The sequence below is a fragment of the Balaenoptera ricei genome, chromosome 17, assembly GCF_028023285.1.
Source record: "Balaenoptera ricei isolate mBalRic1 chromosome 17, mBalRic1.hap2, whole genome shotgun sequence".
Taxonomy (NCBI): domain Eukaryota; kingdom Metazoa; phylum Chordata; class Mammalia; order Artiodactyla; family Balaenopteridae; genus Balaenoptera; species Balaenoptera ricei.
This window is the reverse complement of record NC_082655.1, coordinates 43,628,940-43,654,379: the sequence shown is the minus strand read 5'-3', so window position 1 is coordinate 43,654,379 and position 25,440 is coordinate 43,628,940. Positions and strand designations below refer to the sequence as shown.

The following is a 25,440-nucleotide window of genomic DNA, read 5'->3' as shown; positions in this document are numbered from 1 at the left end:
GGAATAGAGGAAATAGTAAATACGTATACCATTATATATGAATTTTTACTGAATAAACTACAGTAATAACATTAGGAGTTTTAAAAATATAGAGAGAATTAAGAAATACCAGAATTTATTTTGGACTTTGTATTTCTAAATTATGACCAGAGTTTCCTCAGACAGTCATAACAGCCATAGTGCTATTATACCGCCAATTCCATGAACTCAGATCTTATGACTTAATTATTTTTGCATCTGCCAGTACCTAATATAGTCTTTGGCCCCAGGGAAGCAGTATAGTGAAGGGATTCTGTGGTCAGTTTCTTGGAACGGAGTCCTGGCTCTACCTCTTACCAAATGTAGCACCTTGAGAAAGTTCTTTAACCCATCTGTGCTGTATTTTCCCGATCTGTAAAAAATGAAGCTAACAATAGCTCCTATAGGACTACTATGAGGATGAAATAAGATATGCGTGGCACAAGATGCCTATAATACTTCTGTTATATAAGAAAATAGGAATTTATAAGTAAATTAGTTATAATTTTTATATGATTTACCTAGCACATGTATTATTTGGCCTCATATATTTAATAATATCTATTTACAAAATATCTTATGTTAGGAGTTTTAAAAATTCTATTCTTTTCCAATTTTGAAATAATTTATCTCTAGAATAATACATGTAATATTAGCCAGTCTCACATTATATATTTTTAAAACATTATTTATGAAGAAATGTAAGGCCCAAACCAATTTATTTCCCCTTGCAGTCAGCAATATTTCAGAATATTCAGTTTTTCTTAGTTTATTGCCTTGAAAGTGAGAAGGGTATTCCATCTCAGTTCACTACACATTTCAAGATCACGATACAATAATTAACATAGTGTCCATTTAATGTGAAAATTCTCTATCTACGAGGTGTTTCCAGTCACAGTGTCAGCTCATTTGATTCTTACCTGAGCAAAGACTATTGTAAGAAAGGCTTTTTGTGAAAGCCATTAATCACTGTCATTTATTACATAATTAAAAAGGCAAAACTTTTAGTGGAAGACAAATATTAAACAGTGATATTGAAATCATCATTCAAAAATGGCACTGGTTTTGCCAAGTACAGTTACTGACTGACCATACAAAAATTACATAAATAAATGAGATTTAGTAACAAGTGAGCACTGCACACATACAACGCCTCTATTCATTGTGAAACTTTATTAGCAATCTAAATTAGCTTACTAACAGCTTGAATACTAGAAAAAACACTGTGATACTCAGTTTATTTGCTATTTGTACTTCGTTTTTTACCACCAATACTGAAATATCTTCTTAAAATAATTCTAGGTGCTTTATTCTCACATTTTGGATCGTATCTGGGAAAACGTCTACATAGAACTCCATGTAAGGAAGACAGTGTCGGTGATAGACCATCTATCATCATTAGTATGAGTTGAGGCTTCTGGTACTTTCTAACTCTGACACATTAAGTGAGAAAAAAAAAATCTTTCCTTGAGAAAATTCTCGAAAAAAAAAATTAATATCCTAATTAATTAACTAATTAATATCTTTTCTATTTCATTTTTTCTCTCTTTACAAGATCTTACATATTATTATTATTATTACTTACATAATATTACTATAATATTCTATAGTATATACATGAAAATCTAAACACTGCAGTGCATTATCCTTAAAAAGAGTAAGCAAAAGTATACCCTCACTATTTTAATTTTAGTATAGTTTGTTTGATCATGATTACTGTATTTGCAAAGTATACCCAGGATAACTCATGTCCATGCAACACTCTAGTTTATAAACTGCTCTAACACTTTTTATGGATCTCACAAGCATCCTGTGAGAAGGGTAGATCTTGTGCCTGCTTATATTTTCAAGAGGAAGTGAAACAGGAAAGAGAACTCTATATGGGAACATAATGCATAACACAGAATCCTCAGAACAATTTAGTATAAGAAGACGGCTGAGACTTTACAATTATATTACTTTCTCTGTCTTATTCTTTCTTGGCTCTTATATGTATGAATAGAACTAAATCAAAGGAAAGATATGCAATGTTTATAGAACAGAATACTTTAGATTTTTAGGATGTCTATTCTCAAAAATTGATCATTAGATACAATTCAATTTCAATAAAAATCTTAGCTGATGCTTTATTTAATTTTTCTGTCATCAGTGATGATAGAAATCAGAACAGTGGTTGCATATGGGGGGTGTGGGTAAGGACTGACTAGAACTATCTGAGAAGATGGAAATGTTCTATATTTTGATTGGAATATGTGGTTACATGGATATATACACTCGTCAAAATTCTAAGAATTGTTTATTTAAGAGTTGGATGTGGATTGATCCCCAATATGGTTATTCTTTATTTATGTGGTTTAGCACATCCCATTTGATCACACTTCAATCTGGTAAGTAAGTCCTTCTGTTTAAACACATAAATAATATAACAACCCACACAATTTACTCATGCTGCATCCTATAAGTGAAGGAAGATATATACAAAAGAAATCAAATATCATAAACCTTCTCCTAAGAAATAATATAGTCAGAAATACTGTATTTTAATTTGCATTATCCATCAGTTACGTGAGTTAAACCTTTCATAAGATTTTTTTGATTGCATTTTTTATTGTAATAGTTGTTTGGTTTTGTGTATTTTGATTTCCTCTTTTATGAATTGCCTGCTCATATTTTTTGCCCATTTTACTATTGGATTTCCAGATTATTTTCTTTACAGTAGGGCTTTATTTTTCTACATGTAAATTTTTAATTGGTTACATATTTGAAATATTTTTCACTTTGTTTTCATCTCCTTTGTTTTGCAGAAATATCTTTTCCCTTCTGGAGTGTACCTTATGCATCATATTTATAAAACAGGTATATACTCTATTGTTATCAATTACTTCTACTTATTTTCTGACTTGTATTGTAACTTCTTTGTGTATCTGTCAGTTATTTAGAAGAGGTTTTATTATTATTATTATTATTATTTTAATTTCCAAAAGAATGGGAACAGGTGGCAACAGGAAGGAACATGTAAGAAGAGAGGGTAGCGGGTGGGGAAGGGGAGGTTAACTTTTTGGCTTCCAACTGATTTCTAATTTACTACACTTTGTTCAAAGATGTGGTTGCAGGATATTGATTCTTTAAAATTGAGGGGACTTGGTTTGTGATGTAGTATGGAGGTAATTTTTTGTAAATACTCCATGCATCCTTGAAAAGATTGAGTAGGAAATCCTGCACATAGAGCATAGTCTAAAACAGAGAAGCTTCCTGTTATCTTCCTTTGCTGTTGACTGGACTTCTCTCTAGTCCACCATTTTACAAAGTTAAAATTTTAATGGAGAATTATGAGGTTATCACATTATTTTCACTAAGAGTCAAAAGAATTGAAAGATTTTATAAGGATAAAAATAAATAATTAAACAGATGTTAACATTAAAAATACTGATTATACACAAGCACCTTGCCTTAAGAATAACAATAAAAGTATTTTTGCTTTACCAAATTAATTAAATCTATAAGAGCTTTGAAAAATCATAAGTACAAAAAAGGTATTTCTTCATAGGTAAACAGGGCTGCACTGATTTTTGTTCCTTAAAAACAGTCCTGTGCAGTCCTTTGTTATTCATATTCTGTGCATCATATGTATTAGGGAAAAGTTATTTTCTTAATATCACACATAACTGCTTTTTTTCTTCATCTTAATTCACAAGAATGTATCAAAGGGAATTCATTGCTTACCAATTTGCTTTCTGTACTGATCAACAGGCAGTTTTATAGTGGAGGCATCTTTTCTCCCCATCTTTGATCTCCAAAATGCCTGCTGCAAAGAAAGAAAATAATTATGATGAAGTCCTAAAAACTCAAAAGAACTCTCTACAAACTTCAGGAATAATTTATTTCACAAAATCCATTTTTAAAGCAACAGGTAAAAATGCATTTGACTTATTCCCATTAGATATTGGTAAAGAATATAAAATTCGAGAGAACTTCAAGATGGCAGAGGAGTAAGAGGTGGAGATCACCTTCCTCCCCACAAATACATCAGAAATACATCTACATGTGGAACAACTCTTACAGAACACCTACTGAATGCTGGCAGAAGACCTCAGACTTCCCAAAAGGCAAGAAACTCCCCATGTACCTGAGTAGGGCAAAAGAAAAAAGAAAAAACAGAGACAAAAGAATAGGGACAGGACCTGCACAAGTGGGAGGGAGCTGTGAAGGAGGAAAGGTTTCCATACACTAGGAAGGCCCTTCACAGGCGGAGACTGCGGGTGGCAGAGGGGGGAAGCTTCGGAGCCATGGAGGAGAGCGCAGCAACACGGGTGCAGAGGACAAAGCAGAGAGATTCCCGCACAGAGGATCGGTGCCAACCAGCACTCACCAGCCCAAGAGGCTTGTCTGCTCACCTGCCAGGGCGGGCGGGGGCTGAGAGCTGAGGCTCGGGCTTCAGAGGTCAGATCTCAGGAAGAGGACTGGGGTTGGTTGCGTGAACACAGCCTGAAGGGGGCTAATGCACCACAGCTAGCCAGGAGGGAGTCCAGGAAAAAGTCTGGAACTGCCTAAGAGGCAAGAGACCAATGTTTTGGAGTGAGCAAGGAGAAGGGAATCAGAGCACATCCTAAATGAGATCCAGGGATGGGCACAAGCTGTGGCCAGCACAGACACCAGAGATGGGCATGAGACTCTAAGGCTGCTGCTACAGCCACCAAGAAGTCTGTGTGCAAGCAGAGGTCACTATCCACCCCTCCACCCCTGGGAGCATGTGCAGCCTGCCACTGCCAGGGTCCCATGATCCAGGGACAACTTCCCCGGGAGAACACACAGTGTGCCTCAGGCTGTTGCAATGTCACACTGGCCTCTGCCCCGCATTACATACCCCTCCCTCCCCCTGGCCTGAATGAGCCAGAGCCCCTGAATAAGGTGCTACTTTAACCCAGTCCTGTCTAAGGGAAGAACAGACGCCCTCAGGCAACCTACACACAGAGGCGGGCCAAATCCAAAGCTGAATGCCAGGAGCTGTGCAAACAAAGAAGAGAAAGGGAAATTTCTCCCAGCAGCCTCAGGAGCAGCTGATTAAAACTCCACAATCAACTTGATGTACCCTGCATCTCTGGAATACCTGAATAGAGAATGAATCATCCCAAAATTGAGGCGGTAAACTTTGGGAGCAACTGTAGACTTGGGGTTTGATTTCTGCATCTAATTTGTTTCTAGCTTTATGTTTATCTTAGTTTAGTATTTTATGTTTATCTTAGTTTAGTATTTAGAGTTTATTATCATTGGTAGATTTATTTATTGATTTGGTTGCTCGTTTCCTATTTATTTTTATATAGATATTTTCCTTTTTCTCTTTTTGTCAGTGTGTATGTGTATGCTTCTTTGTGTGATTTTATCTGTATAGCTTTGCTTTTACCATTGTCCTAGGGTTCTGCCTGTCTGGATTTTTTTGATTGTTTTGTTTGGTTTTTGTATAATGTTTAGTGCTTGTTATCATTGGTGGATTTGTTTTTTGGTTTGGTTGTTCTCTTCTTTCTTTCTTTCTTTTTATTACGTTTTATTTTTATTTTTAATAATTTTTAAAATCTATTTTATTTTATTCAGTTTTCATTTTTTTTCTCCCTTTTCTTCTGAGCTGTGTGGCTGACAAGGTCTTGGTGCTCTGTCTGTGTGTCAGGCCTGTGTCTCTGAGGTGGGAGTGCTGAGTTCAGTACATTGGTCCACTGGAGACCTCCCAGCTCCAGATAAAATCAAATGGCAAAAGCTCTTCCCGAGATCTCCATCTCAATGCTAAGACCCAGCTCCACTCAACGAACAGCAAGCTGGACACACTATGCCAAACAATTAGCAAGACAGGAACAAAATCACACCCATTAGCAGAGAGGTTGAGTAAAATCATAATAAGGTCATAGGCACCTCTTAACACACCACTGGACGTGGTCCTGCCCACCAGAAAGACAAGATCCAGCCTCATCCACCAAACACAGGCACCAGTTCCCTCCACCAGGAAGCTTACACAACCCACTGAACCAACCTTAGCCACTGTGGGCAGACACCAAAAACATTGGAAACTACGAACGTGCACCTCAGAAAAGGAGACCCAAACACAGTAAGTGAAGCAAAATGAGAAGAGAAACACACAGCAGATGAAGGAGCAAGGTAAAAACCCACCAGACCAAACAAATGAAGAGGAAACAGGCAGTCTACATGAAAAAGAATTCAGAATAATGATAGTAAATATGATCCAAAATTTTGGAAATAGAATGGAGAAAATACAAAAAACGTTTAACAAGGACCTAGAAGAACTAAAGAGCAAACAAACAATGATGGACAACACAATAAATGAAATTAAAAATTCTCTAGAAGGAATCAATAGCTGAATAACTGAGGCAGAAGAACGGATAAATGACCTGGAAGATAAAATAGTGGAAATAACTACCGCAGAGCAGAATAAAGAAAAAAGAATGAAAAGAACTGAGGACAATCTCAGAGAACGCTGGGACAACATTAAACGCACCAACATTCGAAATATAGGGGTCCCAGAAGAAGAAGAGAAAAAGAAAGGGACTGAGAAAATATTTGAAAAGATTATAGTTGAAAACTTTCCTAATATGGGAAAGGAAATAGTCAATCAGGTCCACTTCACACAGAGAGTCCCATACAGGATAAATCAAAGGAGAAACAGGCCAAGACACATATTAATCAAACTATCAAAAATTAAATACAAAGAAAACATATTAAAACCAGCAAGGAAAAACAACAAATAACATACAAGGGAGTCCCCATAAGGTTAACAGCCGATCTTTCAGCAGAAACTCTGCAAAGCAGAAGGGCATAGCAGGACATATCTAAAGTGATGAAAGGGAAAAACCCACAACAAAGATTACTCTATCCAGAAAGGATCTCATTCAGATTTCAGGGGGAAATTAAAATATTTACAGAAGAGCAAAAACTAAGAGAATTCAGCATCACCAAACCAAGTTTACAACAAATGCTAAAGGAGCTTCTCTAGGCAGGAAATATAAGAGAAGGAAAAGACCTACAATAACAAACCCAAAACAATTAAGAAAATGGTAATGTGAACATACATATCGATAATTACCTTAAACGTAAATGGATTAAATGCTCCAATCAAAAGACATAGACTGGCTGAAAGGATACAAAAAAAAATAGCCATATATATGCTGTCTACAAGCGACCGACTTCAGAGCTAGGGACACATACAGACTGAAAGTGAGGGGATGGAAAAAGATATTCCATGCAAATGGAAATCAAAAGAAAGCTGGAGTAGCAATTCTCATATCAGACAAAATAGACTTTAAAACAAACACTATTACAAGATACAAAGAAGGACACGACATAATGATCAAGGGATCAATCCAAGAAGAAGACATAACAATTGTAAATATTTATGCACCCAATATAGGAGCACCTCAATACATAAGGCAAATGCTAACAGCCATAAAAGGGGAAATCGACAGTAACACAATCATAGAGGGGACTTTAACACCCTACTTTCACCAATGGATAGATCATCCAAAATGAAAATAAAAAAGGAAACACAAGCTTTAAGTGATACATTAAACAAGATGGACTTAATTGATATTTATAGGACATTCCAACCAAAAACAACAGAATACAATTTCTTCTCAAGTGCTCATGGAACATTCTCCAGGATAGATCATATCTTCGGTCACAAATCAAGCCTTGGTAAATTTAACAAAATTGAAATCGTATCAAGTATCTTTTCTGACCACAACACTGTGAGACTAGATAGCAATTACAAGAAAAAATCTGTAAAAAATACAAACATATGGAGGCTAAACAATACACCACTCAATAACCAAGAGATCACTGAAGAAATCAAAGAGGAAATCAAAAAATACCTAGAAACAAATGACAATGAAAACATGACGACCGAAAACCTATGGGATGCAGCAAAAGCAATTTTAACAGGGAAGTTTATAGCAATACAATCTTACCTCAAGAAACAAGAAACATCTCAAATAAACAACCTAACCTTACACCTAAAGCAATTAGAGAAAGAAGAAGAAAATAACTCCAAAGTTAGCAGAAAGGAAGAAATAATAAAGATCATATCAGAAATAAAAGAAAAAGAAATAAAGGAAACCATAGCAAAGCTCAGTAAAACTAAAAGCTGCTTTTTTGGGAAGATAAACAAAATTGATAAACCATTAGCCAGACTCATTAAGAAAAAAAGGGAGAAGACTCAAATCAATAGAATTAGAAATGAAAAAGGAGAAGTAACAACTGACACTGCAGAAATAAAAAGGATCATGAGAGATTACTACAAGCAACAATATACCAATAAAACGGACAACCTGGAAGAAATGGACAAATTCTCAGAAAAGTACAACGTTCTGAGACTGTACCAGGAAGGAATAGAAAATATAAACAGACCAATCACAAGCAATGAAATTGAGACTATGATTAAAAATCTTTCAAAAAACAAAAGCCCAGGACCAGATGGCTTCACAGGCGAATTCTACCAAACATTTAGAGAAGAGCTAACACCTATCCTTCTCAAAATCTTCCAAAATATAGCAGAGGGAGGAACACTCCCAAACTCATTCTATGAGGCCACCATCACCCTGATACCAAAGTCAGACAAAGATGTCACAAAGAAAGAAAACTACAGGCCAATATCACTGATGAACATAGATGCAAGGATCCTCAACAAAATACTAGCAAATAGAATCCAACGGCACATTAAAAGGTTCATACACCATGATCAAGTGGGGTTTATCCCAGGAATGCAAGGATTCTTCAATACACACAAATCAATCAATGTGATAAACCATATTAACAAATTGAAGGAGAAAAACCATATGATCATCTCAATAGATGCAGAAAAAACTTTTGACAAAATTCAACACCCATTTATGATAAAAACCCTCCAGAAAGTAGGCATAGAGGGAACCTACCTCAACATAATAAAGGCCATATATGACAAACCAACAGCCAACATCATTCTCAATGGTGAAAAACTGAAACCATTTCCTCTAAGATCCGGAACAAGACAAGGTTGTCCACTCTCACCACTATTATTCAACATAGTTTTGGAAGTTTTAGACACAGCAATCAGACAAGAAAAAGAAATAAAAGGAATCCAAATCAGAAAAGAAGAAGTAAAGCTGTCACTGTTTGCAGATAACATGATACTATGCATAGAAATCCTAAAGACGCTCCCAGAAAACTACTAGAGCTAATCAATGAATTTGGTAAAGTAGCAGGATACAAAATTAATGCACAGAAATCTCTTGCTTTCCTATACACTAATGATGAAAAATCTGAAAGAGAAATTAAGGAAACACTCCCATTTACCATTGCAACAAAAAGAATAAATTACCTAGGAATAAACCCATCTAAGGAGACAAAAGACCTGTATGCAGAAATTATAAGACACTGATGAAAGAAATTACAGATGATACAAACAGATGGAGAGATATACCATGTTTTTTGATTGGAGGAATCAACATTGTGAAAATGACTATACTACCCAAAACAAACTACAGATTCAATGCAATCCTTATCAAACTACCAATGGCATTTTTCACAGAACTAGAAGAAAAAATTTCACAATTTGTATGGAAACACTGAAGACCCTGAAGAGCCAAAGCAATCTTGAGAAAGAAATACAGAGCTGGAGGAATCAGGGTCCCTGATGTCAGACTATACTACAAAGCTACAGTAATCAAGACAGTATGGTACTGGCACAAAAACAGAAATATAAATCAATGGAACAGGATAGAAAGCCCAGAGATTAACCCACGCACCTATGGTCAACTAATCTATGACAAAGGAGGCAAGGATATACGATGGAGAAAAGACAGCCTCTTCAATAAGTGGTGCTGGGAAAACTGGACAGCTACATGTAAAAGAATGAAATGAGAACATTCCCTAACACCATACACAAAAATAAACTCAAAATGGATTAAAGACCTAAATGTAAGGTCAGACACTATAAAACCGTTAGAGGAAAACACAGGCAGAACACTCTATGACATAAATCACGGCTATGAAGCAGTTATCCTTTGCTTTGCTGTTGTTTATTAGAGGCCTGGTGAGGCTGGGAAACAGTAGGTAAATTTCACAGTCTGTAAACCTCAAGGAACCACAGACTGTGCATTGGCTTGAGATCCTTGACTTTGTGCGGGATTCAGTAAGTGGGGAACTTTAGGATCTCCCTACTGGGGAGGCAGGAAAAAGGATGTGCATGGCTATATCATAACCAGAAAGGTGGAATGTAGGAAAAGCTGTTTCCTAAATTACATGCTCTCCTTTTTTTTTTCCTGGTCACACTCAATTACATTTTCCAGCCTCCTTTGCTGTTAGTTGCGGGCATGTGACTGAGTTTCAATTAATGGAATATGAATAAATTAATGTTTGCTACTTCTATAACTAACCTATAAAAACTTTTCATATGTACTCATTCATCTGGCTGAAATGGAGATGACCTCCAGAATGACCCTGTTAATAATGTGATGAAGATGGCAGAGCCCATGACATCCTGGATCCTGAATGACTGCATGGAGGACAGCTATTCAACCAACTTGTTTTCCCTTTCATACTGCTATGAGCACAAGAAATAAACTTGTAGCATTTGAGCCTCTATACATTTTGCATCTATTTGTCACAGTAGGTAGTATCACCCTAACTAAAACAAACAGATGTATAGATTTCTCCATATAAACTGATGCAATTATCAAACTGTAAATGAGCATTATTAACAATGCCAAACACATTTGAAACCTGTTCAGACCAAACTGTATTGTTTATTTATGTTTATGGTCACACAGATAGAGCAATGATAACAATGATCCCACTTTGTACAGTAAAAGGCATTTCCAAAGTAATAATTTCTACTTATATATAAGAAAATTATAAATTCAGCTAAAAATTGATTTTTATATTCATAATAGTCTTCAGATTTAATATTATGGTAATATCTAGGAATGTACAAAGCAAGACAAAAAGTCAAATAAATTGTCTTCATCTCTCATAAACCATGTAGTTATTACATCTAAGATAACACACCCTTAAAATTACAGAATTGAAACCAAGACATCACCTAATCCTATATTCTCACTTGTTGTAATTCAGAATATCAAAAAATAATTCTGATAATACAAGTACCATAAATAATGTCAACAGATATATTATAATTTATTCATATAGCAATTCCATTTGCATACTGTTTTGCATTTGTTAATTGTAGAGAGGAGTCAAGTTATTTTAATCTTGATTGTGTGGGACTAGACAAGATATCACTACATTTTAGGAGAGAAGTTAATTTAAATGAATAAATACACAAGATATTATTCTCTCTTCAATTTGGTTTTGTTTTTTTGCCTTTATGGAATAGCTTAAATGTTTAAAAAGCAAGTTACTAAGGTGACCTACCAAAACAGTCACTAACTATGTTTCCCCCAATTCCTTCCTGGTCATTTAAACAAATATCCAAACAGAGATAACACTTTAGAGGCCAGTATTTTATTCATTCATTATCTGTAGTAAATAAAAAAGTCAGGAACTCATAGATAATCTTTTCACCAAAGTAAACTGGACTTTATTTACTTTAAAATGTACTTTAAATACACAAAATTATATCAAAAAAAAAAAAAAAGCTAAAGAACCTAAAGGTTTATAAGGGCCTACACTTTATAAATGACACATTTTATGTGTATAATAACCTGTGAATATAAAAACTTTAAGAGAATTTCAACCTAGGAGATACATTAAAGAGGAACTAGTTTTAAATGTTTGTTCCTAATTATTTTGGTGATTGATAACCCTTATGCAAAATTTCAAAAATTTAAACTTTATTCTTATCTTTGAAATTATTATATTCTATTTTTTAAGCAAGGTTACATTTTAACAAATGTTGAAAGAAACAAAAAAATGCCTAGAGAACACACACGTGCACAAATGACTCACATTTTATTAGTTGCAACAGACACAAGAAGGTGGAAAATATTTTTCTTTCCTAATAAACACATTGGGGCTATTTTAAATGATCTAAAGAGAAACCCATTCATGTATATGGTGCAAACTGTCAATGCCTCAGACATCTAGAACCTCTAAAATGCTCTGACTTTTCTTTGTTCTTCAAAGCCTTGCAGTAATCATCATTCATTTCTATTGCTTTGATGGTTAGATAGCAAACCCCCAAGAAATCCAGGGAGACATTAGCACATACAGCCACGATTTCTAATAAGACAGCTATTTGCATACAAGATCAGCCACAATTTAAAATGTGTTGTGATAGATGCAGAAAGGGAATAACAGATTTATATTAGCATGTACAATACCAAGACTGTTTTCACAATTTAATTCCTTGGAGATTATATCTCATCACCTTCTTTTATAAAGAAGACTACATTCCCTGAGGAACTAACTTGCTCTGAGACCCAGCTAAACTAAAATATGGATTAATAAGATAATATTTATTATTTATGAATTTTGCTGTAAGAATTATTTCGGATTAAATCATCAGAGAAGTTTTTAACATTCTTGAAACACAGTTTTAAGGAAGAAAAAAAAGTTAATTTTATTTAATACATAAATTGCATATTAAAATAATTCATAATTAATTTTTACGCCATTAAAACTGTACACTCTTTAGGACTTTTAAAATTAAAGAGAATACTTTTGTTTTTAGTATCCTTTCTTAACCTGAATTTTGTACAGCAATTTGCCACACATATTTTTAAGCATAATATGTGACCTTTAAAAAAGAAAACAAAGGTAGTATTATATTTAATCACATTCCAACCAAATTATTTTATTGCTCATTTATACCTTTTTTATGAAATCCAGAAAGACCATGTAAAGAAATAAGAAACCTGAAGACTTCACACATATGTCTCTGCTTCCAGAAAAAGCATTCAATCCAGACTGTGACATTTAAATACAGATCGAAACACAGGTTATTAAAAAAAAATCAACCCATAACCACAAAAAATTAACCATCTCAGTTTTTAAGGCTATAAGATAGACCCTCACTTAAAAAAAAACAAAAAAATAAAACAAAAAACCTCTTACCTAAGTATTAAGTTATAAACAGGCAAAAAATATGTTTGGCTATGGCTTGATCAGAATTGAGAACCAATCATGAAAATACAATCTTATGCTAGAAGCTGAATTGAAGAAAGCAGTAAACGAAGAAGATAAGGGTCCCTGATCTAACATTCCAGAGTAATGTTTTAAAAATTCAAAGCTGATCATGTAACTAACATACTTAAGTCATCCAAATGATGGCCTTTTTCCTATATAAAGCAAAAATCCTTGGTATAAAGAAGCATTAATGATCCAAGTTTGTCATTTGTTCCCTACTCATGTTCCAGTGCACTATCAAATTCAGCTTTTAGGTCCATGATTTTGAAACTCTGCAATTTACTTTAAATGTCACTTCCATAGCCCGCCCCCCCCCCACTCATGGAATCTATATTTTAATATTTCAAGAAAAGGTACATGATTCAGATCTCCAGAGATAATTCTCCACAATTGAGGAAATGAAAAATAGGTAATTAAAAGACTATTAAAATGTGACACAGCATCCAAGTAGACAATGTATACCTTGACATAAGTGTAAGAGTGAGATAAGTCTGTAATAAGAACAAATTCCTATTGTATAAAACTGGAGAGCTAAACAGTGGTCTTCCTTATATTTTCAAGGATCAAAGTGACCATTTTGTCTTTACTTTGTCGAATTAATTTCCTTTGTAGCTGCAGAAAGAGTATGTAAAAACTCGAATGTGTGAAAATGTGATTTCCAAAATCCTGATCACCTGCCAACATTGATATAAAAATTCATTAGAAAAGTAACTACAAGACAGTAATCTGTATGACTCCAAAAAGTCATGTTCCAAAAGAGGAATCTTAGTGATTGGGACTACCCTTCATCTATACTTAGAACTAAAGTAATTACAGTATCAACAAATAGTGCTGGAACAACTGTATATCCTTATGGGAAAAAAAAAAAAAAAAAGACCCCTATCTCATACCACACACAAAACTCAATTGAGGATAGACCATAGACCTAAACAAAAGAGAAAAACAATAAAACAATGAAGCTTCTAGGAAAAAAGAAGATTACTTTCAAATAACACTTAGAGAGAACACAGATGGTATGCACCATAAAAGCAAAAAGAAAAGGATGTACTGAACTTCATCAAGTAAGAAAATAAGTAGATGAGTTACCTATAGGAAGTAAATATTCATAATACCTATATCTGACAAAAAGAACTTGCATCCAGAATGTATAAAGAACTACTCAATAATATAAGACATACAACTCAACAAAAAATGGGTAAAAAACTTGAACAGAAACTTCACCAAAGAAGATATGTAAATAACAAACAAGCACACGAAAAAGTTCTCAACACCATTAGTAATCAGCAAAATGCAAATTAAAATTAGAATTGAAATATCACTATACATCCACTAGAATGATTCAAATAAAGATTTAGCCTACAAAATATTGGGAGGATGTGGAGCAACTGAAACTCTCATGTATGTAAGTTGTAAAATCATACAACCACTTTGGAAAATTGTTTAGCAATTTCTTACAAAATTAACTACCAACAATTCTACTCCTATGTATTTATCTAAGAGAGATAAATACATATGCCTACAAAAAAAGCTTTGTACAAGGATGTTCATAGCATTGTTATTCATAGTAGCCAAAAAGTGGAAACAGCTCCAATGCTGATCAATAGAAAAACTGATAAACTGCGGTTTATTCATATAATGAGATATTACCCAGCAAAAAACTACTGGTAGTATGCAACAATGGAAATAAATCTCAAAAATAGTATGCTGAGCAAAAAAAGCAATGTCTCCTTTGGACCTAAATTGAATGGGCATTCATCAGTTTCATTATAAGTGGCCTTATAATATGATTTAACAATGGTCATCCCTGCTTCTTCCCTGACACATACACTGAAACACTTAATTCCTATGGTCTCAGGAATATGTACAAAGTGAGAAAGCAGAGATGGAAAGCCTAGACAAATCTATTACAAAATAAGTAAAAGGAAGGAGAGATATAGGATAGTAAGTAGAGAGGAACTGAGGTTGAGGGAGATTTTTCGGTTATGCTTTGCTTTGTTTTACTCTTGAGGGCATGTTTGTTTTTGAATACAGATGGAAATTTGAGTTGGTCTAAATAGTAAGTAGAAGGAACAAGCACAAAGTGAGGAGGTGAAGACACAGGAAAAAAACCAGAAAATGACTGAGGTTTCCAAGTAGATAGGAAGGGACAATTCAGTGTACACTTGAAGGAATAATCATAGCAGACTACCTATTTCACTTCAGCAGGAAAGAGGAAAAAACGATGAGTAAAAATCTATGTAAGTTTTGAGGTCTGGCTGCCAAAAGCAGAGGGAGCGCTCAGTGGTAGCTCTCCTTTCGCTATGAATTAGGAAGCAAGGTTATCTCCTAAGAGTGAAACAGAAGGTGGGAAGTTTAGAGATTTGAGAGTGCAGAGGCTGGAATTTCTGCTGTGGAGAAATGGAAAGAGGTGTCTAGGGAAAATCGGATTAATGAGAAACACTAAGAGACCACATTAATTTGGTAACCATGAATCCACGGTAGCAGCAAGCTACATGATTGCAAATAATATATTTCTGAGTGTTCAGCTGTGCATTGCTGGTCTAGGGACGGGGTAGAGAGCTGGATTAAGCAAAGTTTCGTTTTTCCCGGACAGGCATAACAGAAGGGCAGTAGGGCAAAAAGATTAGGGTACTATAAAAAGTGGGTGAAATGATGTACCATGGAGTTTAAAGATAGAGAAAGAAGTGGAGACAGTGGGGATTTAAGAGTTAAGCAGAAAATAGATCAATTTTTGGACTTAAAGATTTGTATGAGGTCCAATAACCAAAGTCTTCTTTTACTCTAGAAGAACTAAAGGTTATTAATAGAAAGTGTGAGGTGATTGATGTTATTATCGGGATGAAGCACGTTAGTCACCCATCATGGAGGGTGACTAAAATGATAGAAAAACAATATGGCAGAGAAGGAAACGAGAGACCAGAATAATATATACTTCATACATATGAATAGTGAAGGCACTCAGGAGGGTGGAAAGATTTGGGGTAGGATGGAAAGAAAACTCTAAGTTAGGGAGACTCTGTGACCTGAATGTCCACAGATAACAGCAAAGAAGAGAGGTAAAGGGCACTACAGTCTAATGGAATGAACCACAAAGGAGCTGTTTTTTTTTGTTTCATTTGTCATTCTATATGCATGGAAAAAGAAATGATCTGGAAGTGGTAATAAGGAAATGAAAAGACAACCACCAAAATCTTGATCCATGGGTATGTGCAGGGTTAAAGGAAGAACAGTCTCCACTGAAGAAAGCTTCAGGGAAATGGTGTCTCTGAGAAGAATAAGGTTTCAATTAATGCCAAGAGGTAAAAGTAATAATCAATTGCTTGAGAATGGATGGGGTTCAAGAGGGACATAAAGAAAAATATAGGAACATAAGGGAACAGCAAAAGAGTGGTCCATGAAAAACAAAAACAAAACCAAAAAAACCCACAAAATAATGGGGGACATAAGTGTTAAGGGGAGGAAAAATGGCCAAATAGGTCATCTTAAAAAGTGAATGAATATAACAGGAATGTGTAATATCTCGAACGAGCTTAACTCATAACTGCATGGAGTACTCAGGCGTCCCTCTCAGGAGGCAGCTGTGGCCTGGGTAAAATGGGGAGATCTCAGTCCCTGGGGAAAGGGTCAGCTGCCCAGAACTGAGCATCTCAGTTCCAGAGGAAAAGGCTCGGGTTTCCTGTTTTCAACAGGAAACCATAAAAGGGTATTGAGGTAACCAAATCAGACACTTTCTAATGATATTAGAAAGACTGGAAGGTTTGAACATAATAAGTTTAAAAAAAAATTTAGTTATGTTCAAAGGCAATCCACTAAGGGAGGAATGCAGCAAGTAGAAAGGAAGTGACGTTTTGGTGTTTGACTTTTAGAATTTGGGAACATCCTGGATGGGGGTATGAGGCAAAGGAAGAGTTGAAGATGACTATGCTTTTAAACTGAGTCATAATTAAAATACAAAGTCCCAGGTCTTACTCTTCAGATACAGCCGGTCAGCAATGTCGGGGTGGGTCCAAGGAAGCTGCATTTTAAACAAGCACCAGCTCCCTGCCGCAGTTTTCAAACTCAGGTGGTTCATGGCCCATACTTGCAAAATACTGGGTTAGCGAGATGGTAATGTCATTAACAGAAATAGGTAATATAGCGGGAGAAGAAGGTATGGGCTAGGCGATGAGGATAGAGTAGTAGTATAAATCCACACCATAAAATGTTTAAAATTGCTGTAAGAAAACAATGCACTTGTTTTTCCTGAAACCTAATAGAATTAGTTAATCCAAACATAATTGTATCACAAATTCCCAGGTCTTCATAAAAAAAATACCTACAAATATTTTACTTACTTTTATTTTAATGCCTTTTTAATTCACAGATTGTTGTGGCATCTGGACACATGGCGTACTTGAAAACAACACATTAAATTTATACTGCCCAGAATAGACAAAAAGCTGCCTGCATGTACCATCAACAACACTCATCATTTGGGGGTGGGGGAGTTACATTAGCTGGGTCCCATGGAATTATTTTTTAAAATTCTGAACTTCGCATAAATATCAAAGGAATAGGCACTTCAAATCTGACAGGGAGAGAATTTCTCTCTGGACCATGTTCCTAAGCAGAAAAATGATCATTATGATTTGCAGGGTTTAAATTCAGCAAAACGGGAAATGCACTTCAGTTAATTTCTCGTATTACATTTGCAAAAGAAGATAGGTTAATTAAGCTAGGATTGGCCTATGATATAACTTTTAATAGTTAATTAAAAAGTCATAAACTACACTCTTTCAAATAAGGGTTTTTTTAATTGTAAACTGTACTTTCAAAAAGATTTTATAGGTTACAATAATATGGTACCAAATAAGTAAAACTCCAGACCCTGTTTTTACTATTACAAAGTGCTGATAAAAGAAGAGACACATATCCAACCATGTAAAAAGAGCAAAGACACCTACAGTTCTAGTATAAAATCAGTAAGTCAGGCAACATGTACAATGCATGCTAAGAGCTACTAACAGTCAAGAGGAATAAGAGGAAGCAAGGCTATGGTTGGCTTCAGGGACTCAAGCAGAGAAAAGGCAGTTTCGCATCCTTGACCTTTGACCAACACACCTACAGACTGTTTTTCCTGAAGAGACAAAGAGTAATTAAAAATAGGGTTCTAGCTCTAAAGGTCACAAACTTTGATTTTTCAATACTTACAATCCCTTTACACGAGGGATTATTTTAAGGGAATTTTATGAAACCCAAGATTGTTTCAATTATCATATCAATAAAAAAAACTTTATTCCATCCAGATGCTACCAAAAACTGGTAGCTAAAAGATGAGGGAAAACAATAAGCTCTAAATGCAAACATCTCAGATGGCATCTATTCTTATCTCTGAAATTCCTAAGTAAACAGATGTATATCTATTTTATCATAATTCCTCAATATGAACTCCCTTTCCTTGGTTCTGAAGTAATATTAGCAAATTCTTATTCAGAGTTTTCAATAAGTTACCTGAGACAAAGGTTTACCAGCAAAAAGTACGTTTTTTATGTTTAGCCCAAAATAATATATATCTGTGTAGATGAAGTGTTCTGATTCACCCTTAATCTATCAAAATCACTATTTATAACCAAGTTTGGCTTATTTCAAACAAAGTTAAAATTTTTATTTTTCTTAATTTACATGTATTTTACATTGAAGTAAACGTGAACCAAGTTCCCAAAATGTGGTAGTTTTAGGACAAGTTTACTGCAAAGCTTTACTGAATCTCCACATGTGTCTTGTTAATCTCTGAGAGGACTTGAAACTATGTTTCCAATGTTACTTGTCCAACTTTTCAAATTTTGCACCGTTATCATCCCATAAAACCTCTGTTTCATGTAAAGTTTGTTGAATTAAAGGGATTATTGGAAAGTTGATTTAGAAGGATTATAAGGGAAGGGAATAAGCATCTCGTTAATGAATAAAAGATATCAAGAACTGGTTAAGAGACATGCTTATCAATCAGCTCCCCAGCTTCAGATGTGAAAGGAATATTCGAGGAAAAGAAAATCCTTAACAAGCTAGATCAGATATATAATAAGCTATTTTGAAAAATACAAATAGGCACTATAAGGACATTATGAGAGTGAAAAATCACAAGCCAATCTCAATTATGAAGAGAGATATAAAAATCCTAAATATAATATTATAAACTAAATCCAGTATGTATAATCATAATAACAAAATTCACCATGAAGAAGCTGGGCCAATAACAAAAATGGAAGGATAGTTTAATATTAGATAACACAATAATATTCTGCATGTAACTTTAAAGAAGAGAAAAAAAATGAAAGTCCTCAATCAATAGACGCAAAAATAAAAGTTACATCTACTACCCATTGATTCTTAAAGACAGAGAGAAAGAAAATAAAGAAGAGTTGGGTGGGAGCAGGGGAGAAAGAGAGGGAGGAAACAGGAATAGAAAAGAACTTTCTCACTCTGATTATAAATAGGCAAACAGATAAACATTATCCTTAATAGTGAAAATCATAAACAAGACAAATATAGTCTTTTACTGAGAAATCCAGGTAATATAGTGAGACAAGGGGAGAAAGGATACAGGGATTGGAAAGAAAATAAAAAAAAAAAACTTATTATTCACAAATAATATGACTGGGGAGAGAGAAAGGAAACTACAGGCAAATTATTAGAATGTGTACAACATTCTTTACAAGGGCTCAGCAAGACTAATGTATATTAAATCTAGGTACAAAGATCATAATTACTATAACAGTAAAATCTATAAAATACCTATAAATACTATGAATACCTCTAAAATGCATGCAAGATCACTTACAGAACTTTTTAAAGAGAATAGATTACTGTAATAAAATAAGAGCAGTAACTAATGAGTATTTTGGGGAGTGATGCAGCAATATCTACTAAAATTTAAGATATGCATTCACCAGAATCATCAATTCCTCTGCTAGTTATATGAATTAGAAAAACAATTCTATATTTACATGCACAAAAACACTAGAAAGAATGTTCAGGGCAACATTTTTAATAACAGCAATAAAAGAAAAAAGCCCTGCATATACATCACAATTTATTCATCAATGAAATATAAGGCAGTTAAAACATATGGACAAAATACATGTGTTAATACATTTATATAACATTTTAAAACATTCAAATCAATAGCTAATATTATTTAGGTAAAATATATACAATATTATATATATGTATATTCATGCTTCCTAATAATAAATACCAAAACACCAAATTCTTTAGTTATTTGGTGGGTACGAGGAAGGAAGATAACAATTGAGATAGCTTGCACAGAGGTATTTAAATTATATCTGTTGGTAGCATATAGTTGCGGCTTGTCTTTTTACCCAGGCTGAAAATACCTGTTTCAAATGGAGTTTTAAGATAATTTTGTTTACTGGATTTCATATATTTCTGTTTATACCTACTATCATGCAATTTGTTCTTTATTTGTTCCATCTGTTCTTTTCCTTGTTCTTCTTTACTTGCCTCTTCGGGATTAACTGAACATTTTTTAATATTCTATTTTCACTTTTAATTTATTAGTTATTCTTCTTTGTTTTACATTTTCAGTGGTTACTCCAGAATTTATAACCCACATATATAACTAATCACAGTCTTTCTTCAAATAACATTCTACTACTTAACGTAGTATAAGGCCTTGCAACAGTACACTCCAAGTCATAGTTAATATGTTTTCTTTAAACAAGCATCTTTTTAAAAATTTATGGGGCTTCCCTGGTGGCGCAGTGGTTAAGAGTCTGCCTGCCAATGCAGGGGACACGGGTTCGCGCCCTGGTCTGGGAAGATCCCACATGCCGCGGAGCAACTAGGCCCGTGAGCCACAATTACTGAGCCTGCGCGTCTGGAGCCTGTGCTCCGCAACAAGAGAGGCCACGATAGTGAGAGGCCCGCGCACCGCGATGAAGAGTGGCCCCCGCTTGCCGCAACTAGAGAAAGCCCTCGCACAGAAACGAAGACCCAACACAGCCAAAAGTAAATAAATAAATAAAAATTAAAAAAAAATTTATGAAATGAGAAAAATACATTTTATATTTACCAACATATTTACTATTTCCAGTTCTCTTTATTCCTTGTATAGATTGAGGTTTCATTTTCATTTTTCCTAAAGAACTATCTTTAATATTCCTTGTAATGCAAGTGTTTGGGCAACAAATTCTCTAAGATTTTTTTCACATACAGAAGTATTGTTTTGTGTTTGACTTTTAAAGAATATTTTTGTTCGGTATAGAATTCTAGGGTCACAATATTTTTTCAGTCTTCTGGCTGGCATAGTTTTGATGAACACTCTTCAAATTCACCATTTTTTCTTCGCTTCATATTCCTCCCCTGATCTAGCTAATTTAGAAGATTTCTTAAATCCTTGTTTTCAGCAATTTGATGTGTTTTGCTGTCTGTCTAATTTTTTTTTTTTTTTCAGTCCTGGTTAGGATTCCTGGAGTTCTTAGATCTGTGCGTTTAAAGTTTTCATCAAATTTTAAAATTTTTCTGGGGGGTCTGGGCAAGATGGCAGAAGAGTAAGATGCGGAGATCACCTTCCTTCCCACAGATACATTAGAAATACATCTACACGTGGAACTGCTCCTACAGAACACCCACTGAACGCTGGCAGAAGACGTCAGACCTCCCAAAAGGCAAGAAACTCCACACGTACTTGGGTAGGGCAAAAGAAAAAAGAAAAAACAGAGACAAAAGAATAGGGACGGGACGTGCACCAGTGAGAGGGAGCTGTGGAGGAAAGGTTTCCACACACTAGGAAGCCCCTTCACGGGCGGAGACTGCGGGTGGCAGAGGGGGGAAGCTTCGGAGCCACGGAGGAGAGCGCAGCCACAGGGGTGCGGAGGGCAAAGCAGAGAGATTCCCGCACAGAGGATCGGTGCCGACCAGCACTCACCAGCCCGAGAGGCTTGTCTGCTAGCCCTCTGGGGTGGGCGGGGGCTGGGAGCCCAGGATCGGGCTGCGGTCGGATCGCAGGGAGAGGACTGGGGTTGGCGGCGTGAACACAGCCTGAAGGGGTTAGCGCACCACAGCTAGCTGGGAGGGAGTCTGGGAAAAAGTCTGCAGCTGCCGAAGAGGCAAGAGACTTTTTCTTGCCTCTTTGTTTCACGGTGCGCAAGGAGAGGGGATTCAGAGTGCTGCCTAAACGAGCTCCAGAGACGGGCACGAGCCGCGGCTATCAGCGGGGACCCAAGAGGCGGGCACGAGCCGCAGCTAACAGCGCGGACCCCAGAGATGGGCATAAGACGCTAAGGCTGCTGCTGCCGCCACCAAGAAGCCTGTGTGTGAGCACAGGTCACTATCCACACCGCCCCTCCCGGGAGCCTGTGCAGCCCTCCATGGCCAGGCTCCCGAGATCCAGTGACAACTTCCCCGGGAGAACGCGCGGCGTGTCTCAGGCTGCTGCAACGTGATGCTGGCCTCTGCTGCCGCAGGCTAGCCCCGCATCCGTACCCTTCCCTCCCCCCCCCCCGCCTGAGTGAGCCAGAGCCCCCGAAGCAGCTGCTCCTTTAACCCCGTTCTGTGTGAGCGAAGAACAGACGCGCTCAGGCGACCTACACGCAGAGGCCAGTCCAAATCCAAAGCTGAACCCCGGGAGCTGTATGAACAAAGAAGAGAAAGGGAAATCTCTCCCAGCAGCCTCAGAAGCAGCGGATTAAAGCTCCACAAACAACTTGATGTACCTGCATCTGTGGAATACCTGAGTAGACAACGAATCATCCCAAATTCAGGAGGTGGACGTTGGGAGCAGAATATATTAATTTTACCCCTTTTCCTTTTTTTGTGAGGGTATATGTGTATGCTTCTGGGTGAGATTTTGTCTGTAGAGCATTGCTTTCACCATTTGTCCTAGGGTTCGGTACGTCCGTTTTTTTGTTTGTTTTTTTTTTTTTTGTACTTAAAAAATTTTTTTTCTTAATAAATGTTTTCTGAATAATTTTTTCCTTATTTCATATTTTTAAAATTAAAAATTTTTTTTCGTAATAAATTTTTTCATATTTTTTATTTTAAAAAATTAAAAATTTTTTCTTAATAAATTTGTTACTTAATAATTTTTTCTTATTTTTTATTATAAAAAATTAATAAATTTATTTTAAAAAATTAAAAAAACTTTTTTCTTAATAAATTTTTTCTTAATAATTTTTTTCTTATTTTTTATTATAATAGCTTTATTTTATTTTATCCTCTTTCTTTCTTTCTTTCTATTTTTTCTCCCTTTTATTCTGAGCCGTGTGGATGAAAGGCTCTTGGTGCTCCAGCCAGGCATCAGGGCTGTGCCTCTGAGGTGGGAGAGCCAACTTCAGGACACTGGTCCACAAGAGACCTCCCAGCTCCACATAATACCAAACAGCGAAAATCTCTCAGAGATCTCCATCTCAACATCAAGACCCAGCTTCACTCAATGACCAGCAAGCTACAGTGCTGGACACCCTATGCCAAACAACTAGCAAGACAGGAACACAGCCCCAACCATTAGCAGAGAGGCTGCCTAAAATCATAATAAGGCCACAGACACCCCAAAACACACCACCAGGCGTGGACATGCCCACCAGAAAGACAAGATCCAGCCTCATCCACCAGAACACAGGCAGTAGTTCCCTCCACCAGGAAGCCTACACAACCCACTGAACCAACCTTAGCCACTGGGGACAGACACCAAAAACAATGGAAACTACGAACCTGCAGCCAGTGAAAAGGAGACCCCAAACACAGTAAGATAAGCAAAATGAGAAGACAGAAAAACACACAGCAGATGAAGGAGCAGGCTCAAAACACACTAGACCTAACAAATGAAGAGGAAATAGGCAGTCTACCTGAAAAAGAATTCAGAATAATGATAGTAAAGATGATCCAAAATCTTGGAAATAGAATAGACAAAATGCAAGAAACATTTAACAAGGACATAGAAGAACTAAAGAGGAACCAAGCAATGAAGAAAAACACAATAAATGAAATTAAAAATACTCTAGACGGGATCAGTAGCAGAATAACTGAGGCAGAAGAACGGATAAGTGACCTGGAAGATAAAATAGTGGAAATAACTACAGCAGAGCAGAATAAAGAAAAAAGAATGAAAAGAACTGAGGACAGTCTCAGAGACCTCTGGGACAACATTAAATGCACCAACATTCGAATTATAGGGGTCCCAGGAGAAGAAGAGAAAAAGAAGGGGACTGAGAAAATATTTGAAGAGATTATAGTTGAAAACTTCCCTAATATGGGAAAGGAAATAGTTAATCAAGTCCTGGAAGCACAGAGAGTCCCATACAGGATATATCCAAGGAGAATCATGCCAAGACACATATAAATCAAACTATCAAAAATTAAATATAAAGAAAACATATTAAAAGCAGCAAGGGAAAAACAACAAATAACACACAAGGGAATCCCCATAAGGTTAACAGCTGATCTTTCAGCAGAAACTCTGCAAGCCAGAAGGGAGTGGCAGGATATACTTAACGTGATGAAGGAGAAAAACCTACAACCAAGATTACTCTACCCAGCAAGGATCTCATTCACATTTGATGGAGAAATTAAAACCCTTACAGACAAGCAAAAGCTGAGAGAGTTCAGCACCATCAAACCAGCTTTACAACAAATGTAAAGGAACTTCTCTAGGCAAGAAACACAAGAGAAGGAAAACGCCTACAATAACAAACCCAAAACATTTAAGAAAATGGGAATAGGAACATACATATCGATAATTACCTTAAATGTAAATGGATTAAATGCTCCCACCAAAAGACACAGACTAGCTGAATGGATACAAAAACAAGACCCATATATATGCTGTATACAAGAGACCCACTTCAGACCTAGAGACACATACAGACTGAAAGTGAGGGGATGGAAAAAGATATTCCATGCAAATGGAAATCAAAAGAAAACTGGAGTAGCAATTCTCATATCAGACAAAATAGACTATAAAATAAAGACTATTCCAAGAGACAAAGAAGGACACTATATAATGATCAAGGGATTGATCCAAGAAGAAGGTATAACAATTGTAAATATTTATGCAACACAGGAAAACCTCAATACATAAGGCAAATACTAACAGCCATAAAAGGGGAAATCGACAGTAACAGAATCATAGTAGGGGACTTTCACACCCCACTTTCACCAATGGACAGATCATCCAAAATGAAAATAAATAAGAAAACACAAGCTTTATATGATACATTAAACAAGATAGACTTAATTGATATTTATAGGACATTCCACCCAAAAACAACAGAATACACATTTATCTCAAGTGCTCGTGGAACA

General features: G+C 35.8%; 1 protein-coding gene across 7 annotated transcripts in view; it reads right to left on the bottom strand.

The window, feature by feature from the left end:
* Positions 1-25,440, bottom strand: part of TRIQK (triple QxxK/R motif containing) — a 96,626-nt gene that overhangs the window by 36,810 nt on the left and 34,376 nt on the right. For 2 of the 7 annotated variants that reach the window (XM_059902042.1, XM_059902045.1), the window contains 2 exons: positions 4,413-4,565; positions 3,742-3,823 (listed from right to left, as the gene is read on the bottom strand). In XM_059902042.1, the coding sequence (XP_059758025.1) occupies positions 3,742-3,802 (61 nt within the window). In that variant the 5' untranslated portion in view covers positions 3,803-3,823; positions 4,413-4,565. The remainder of the gene's footprint in view (positions 1-3,741; positions 3,824-4,412; positions 4,566-25,440) is intronic. The other 5 variants (XM_059902048.1, XM_059902041.1, XM_059902044.1 and 2 more) reach the window with 3 other exon arrangements.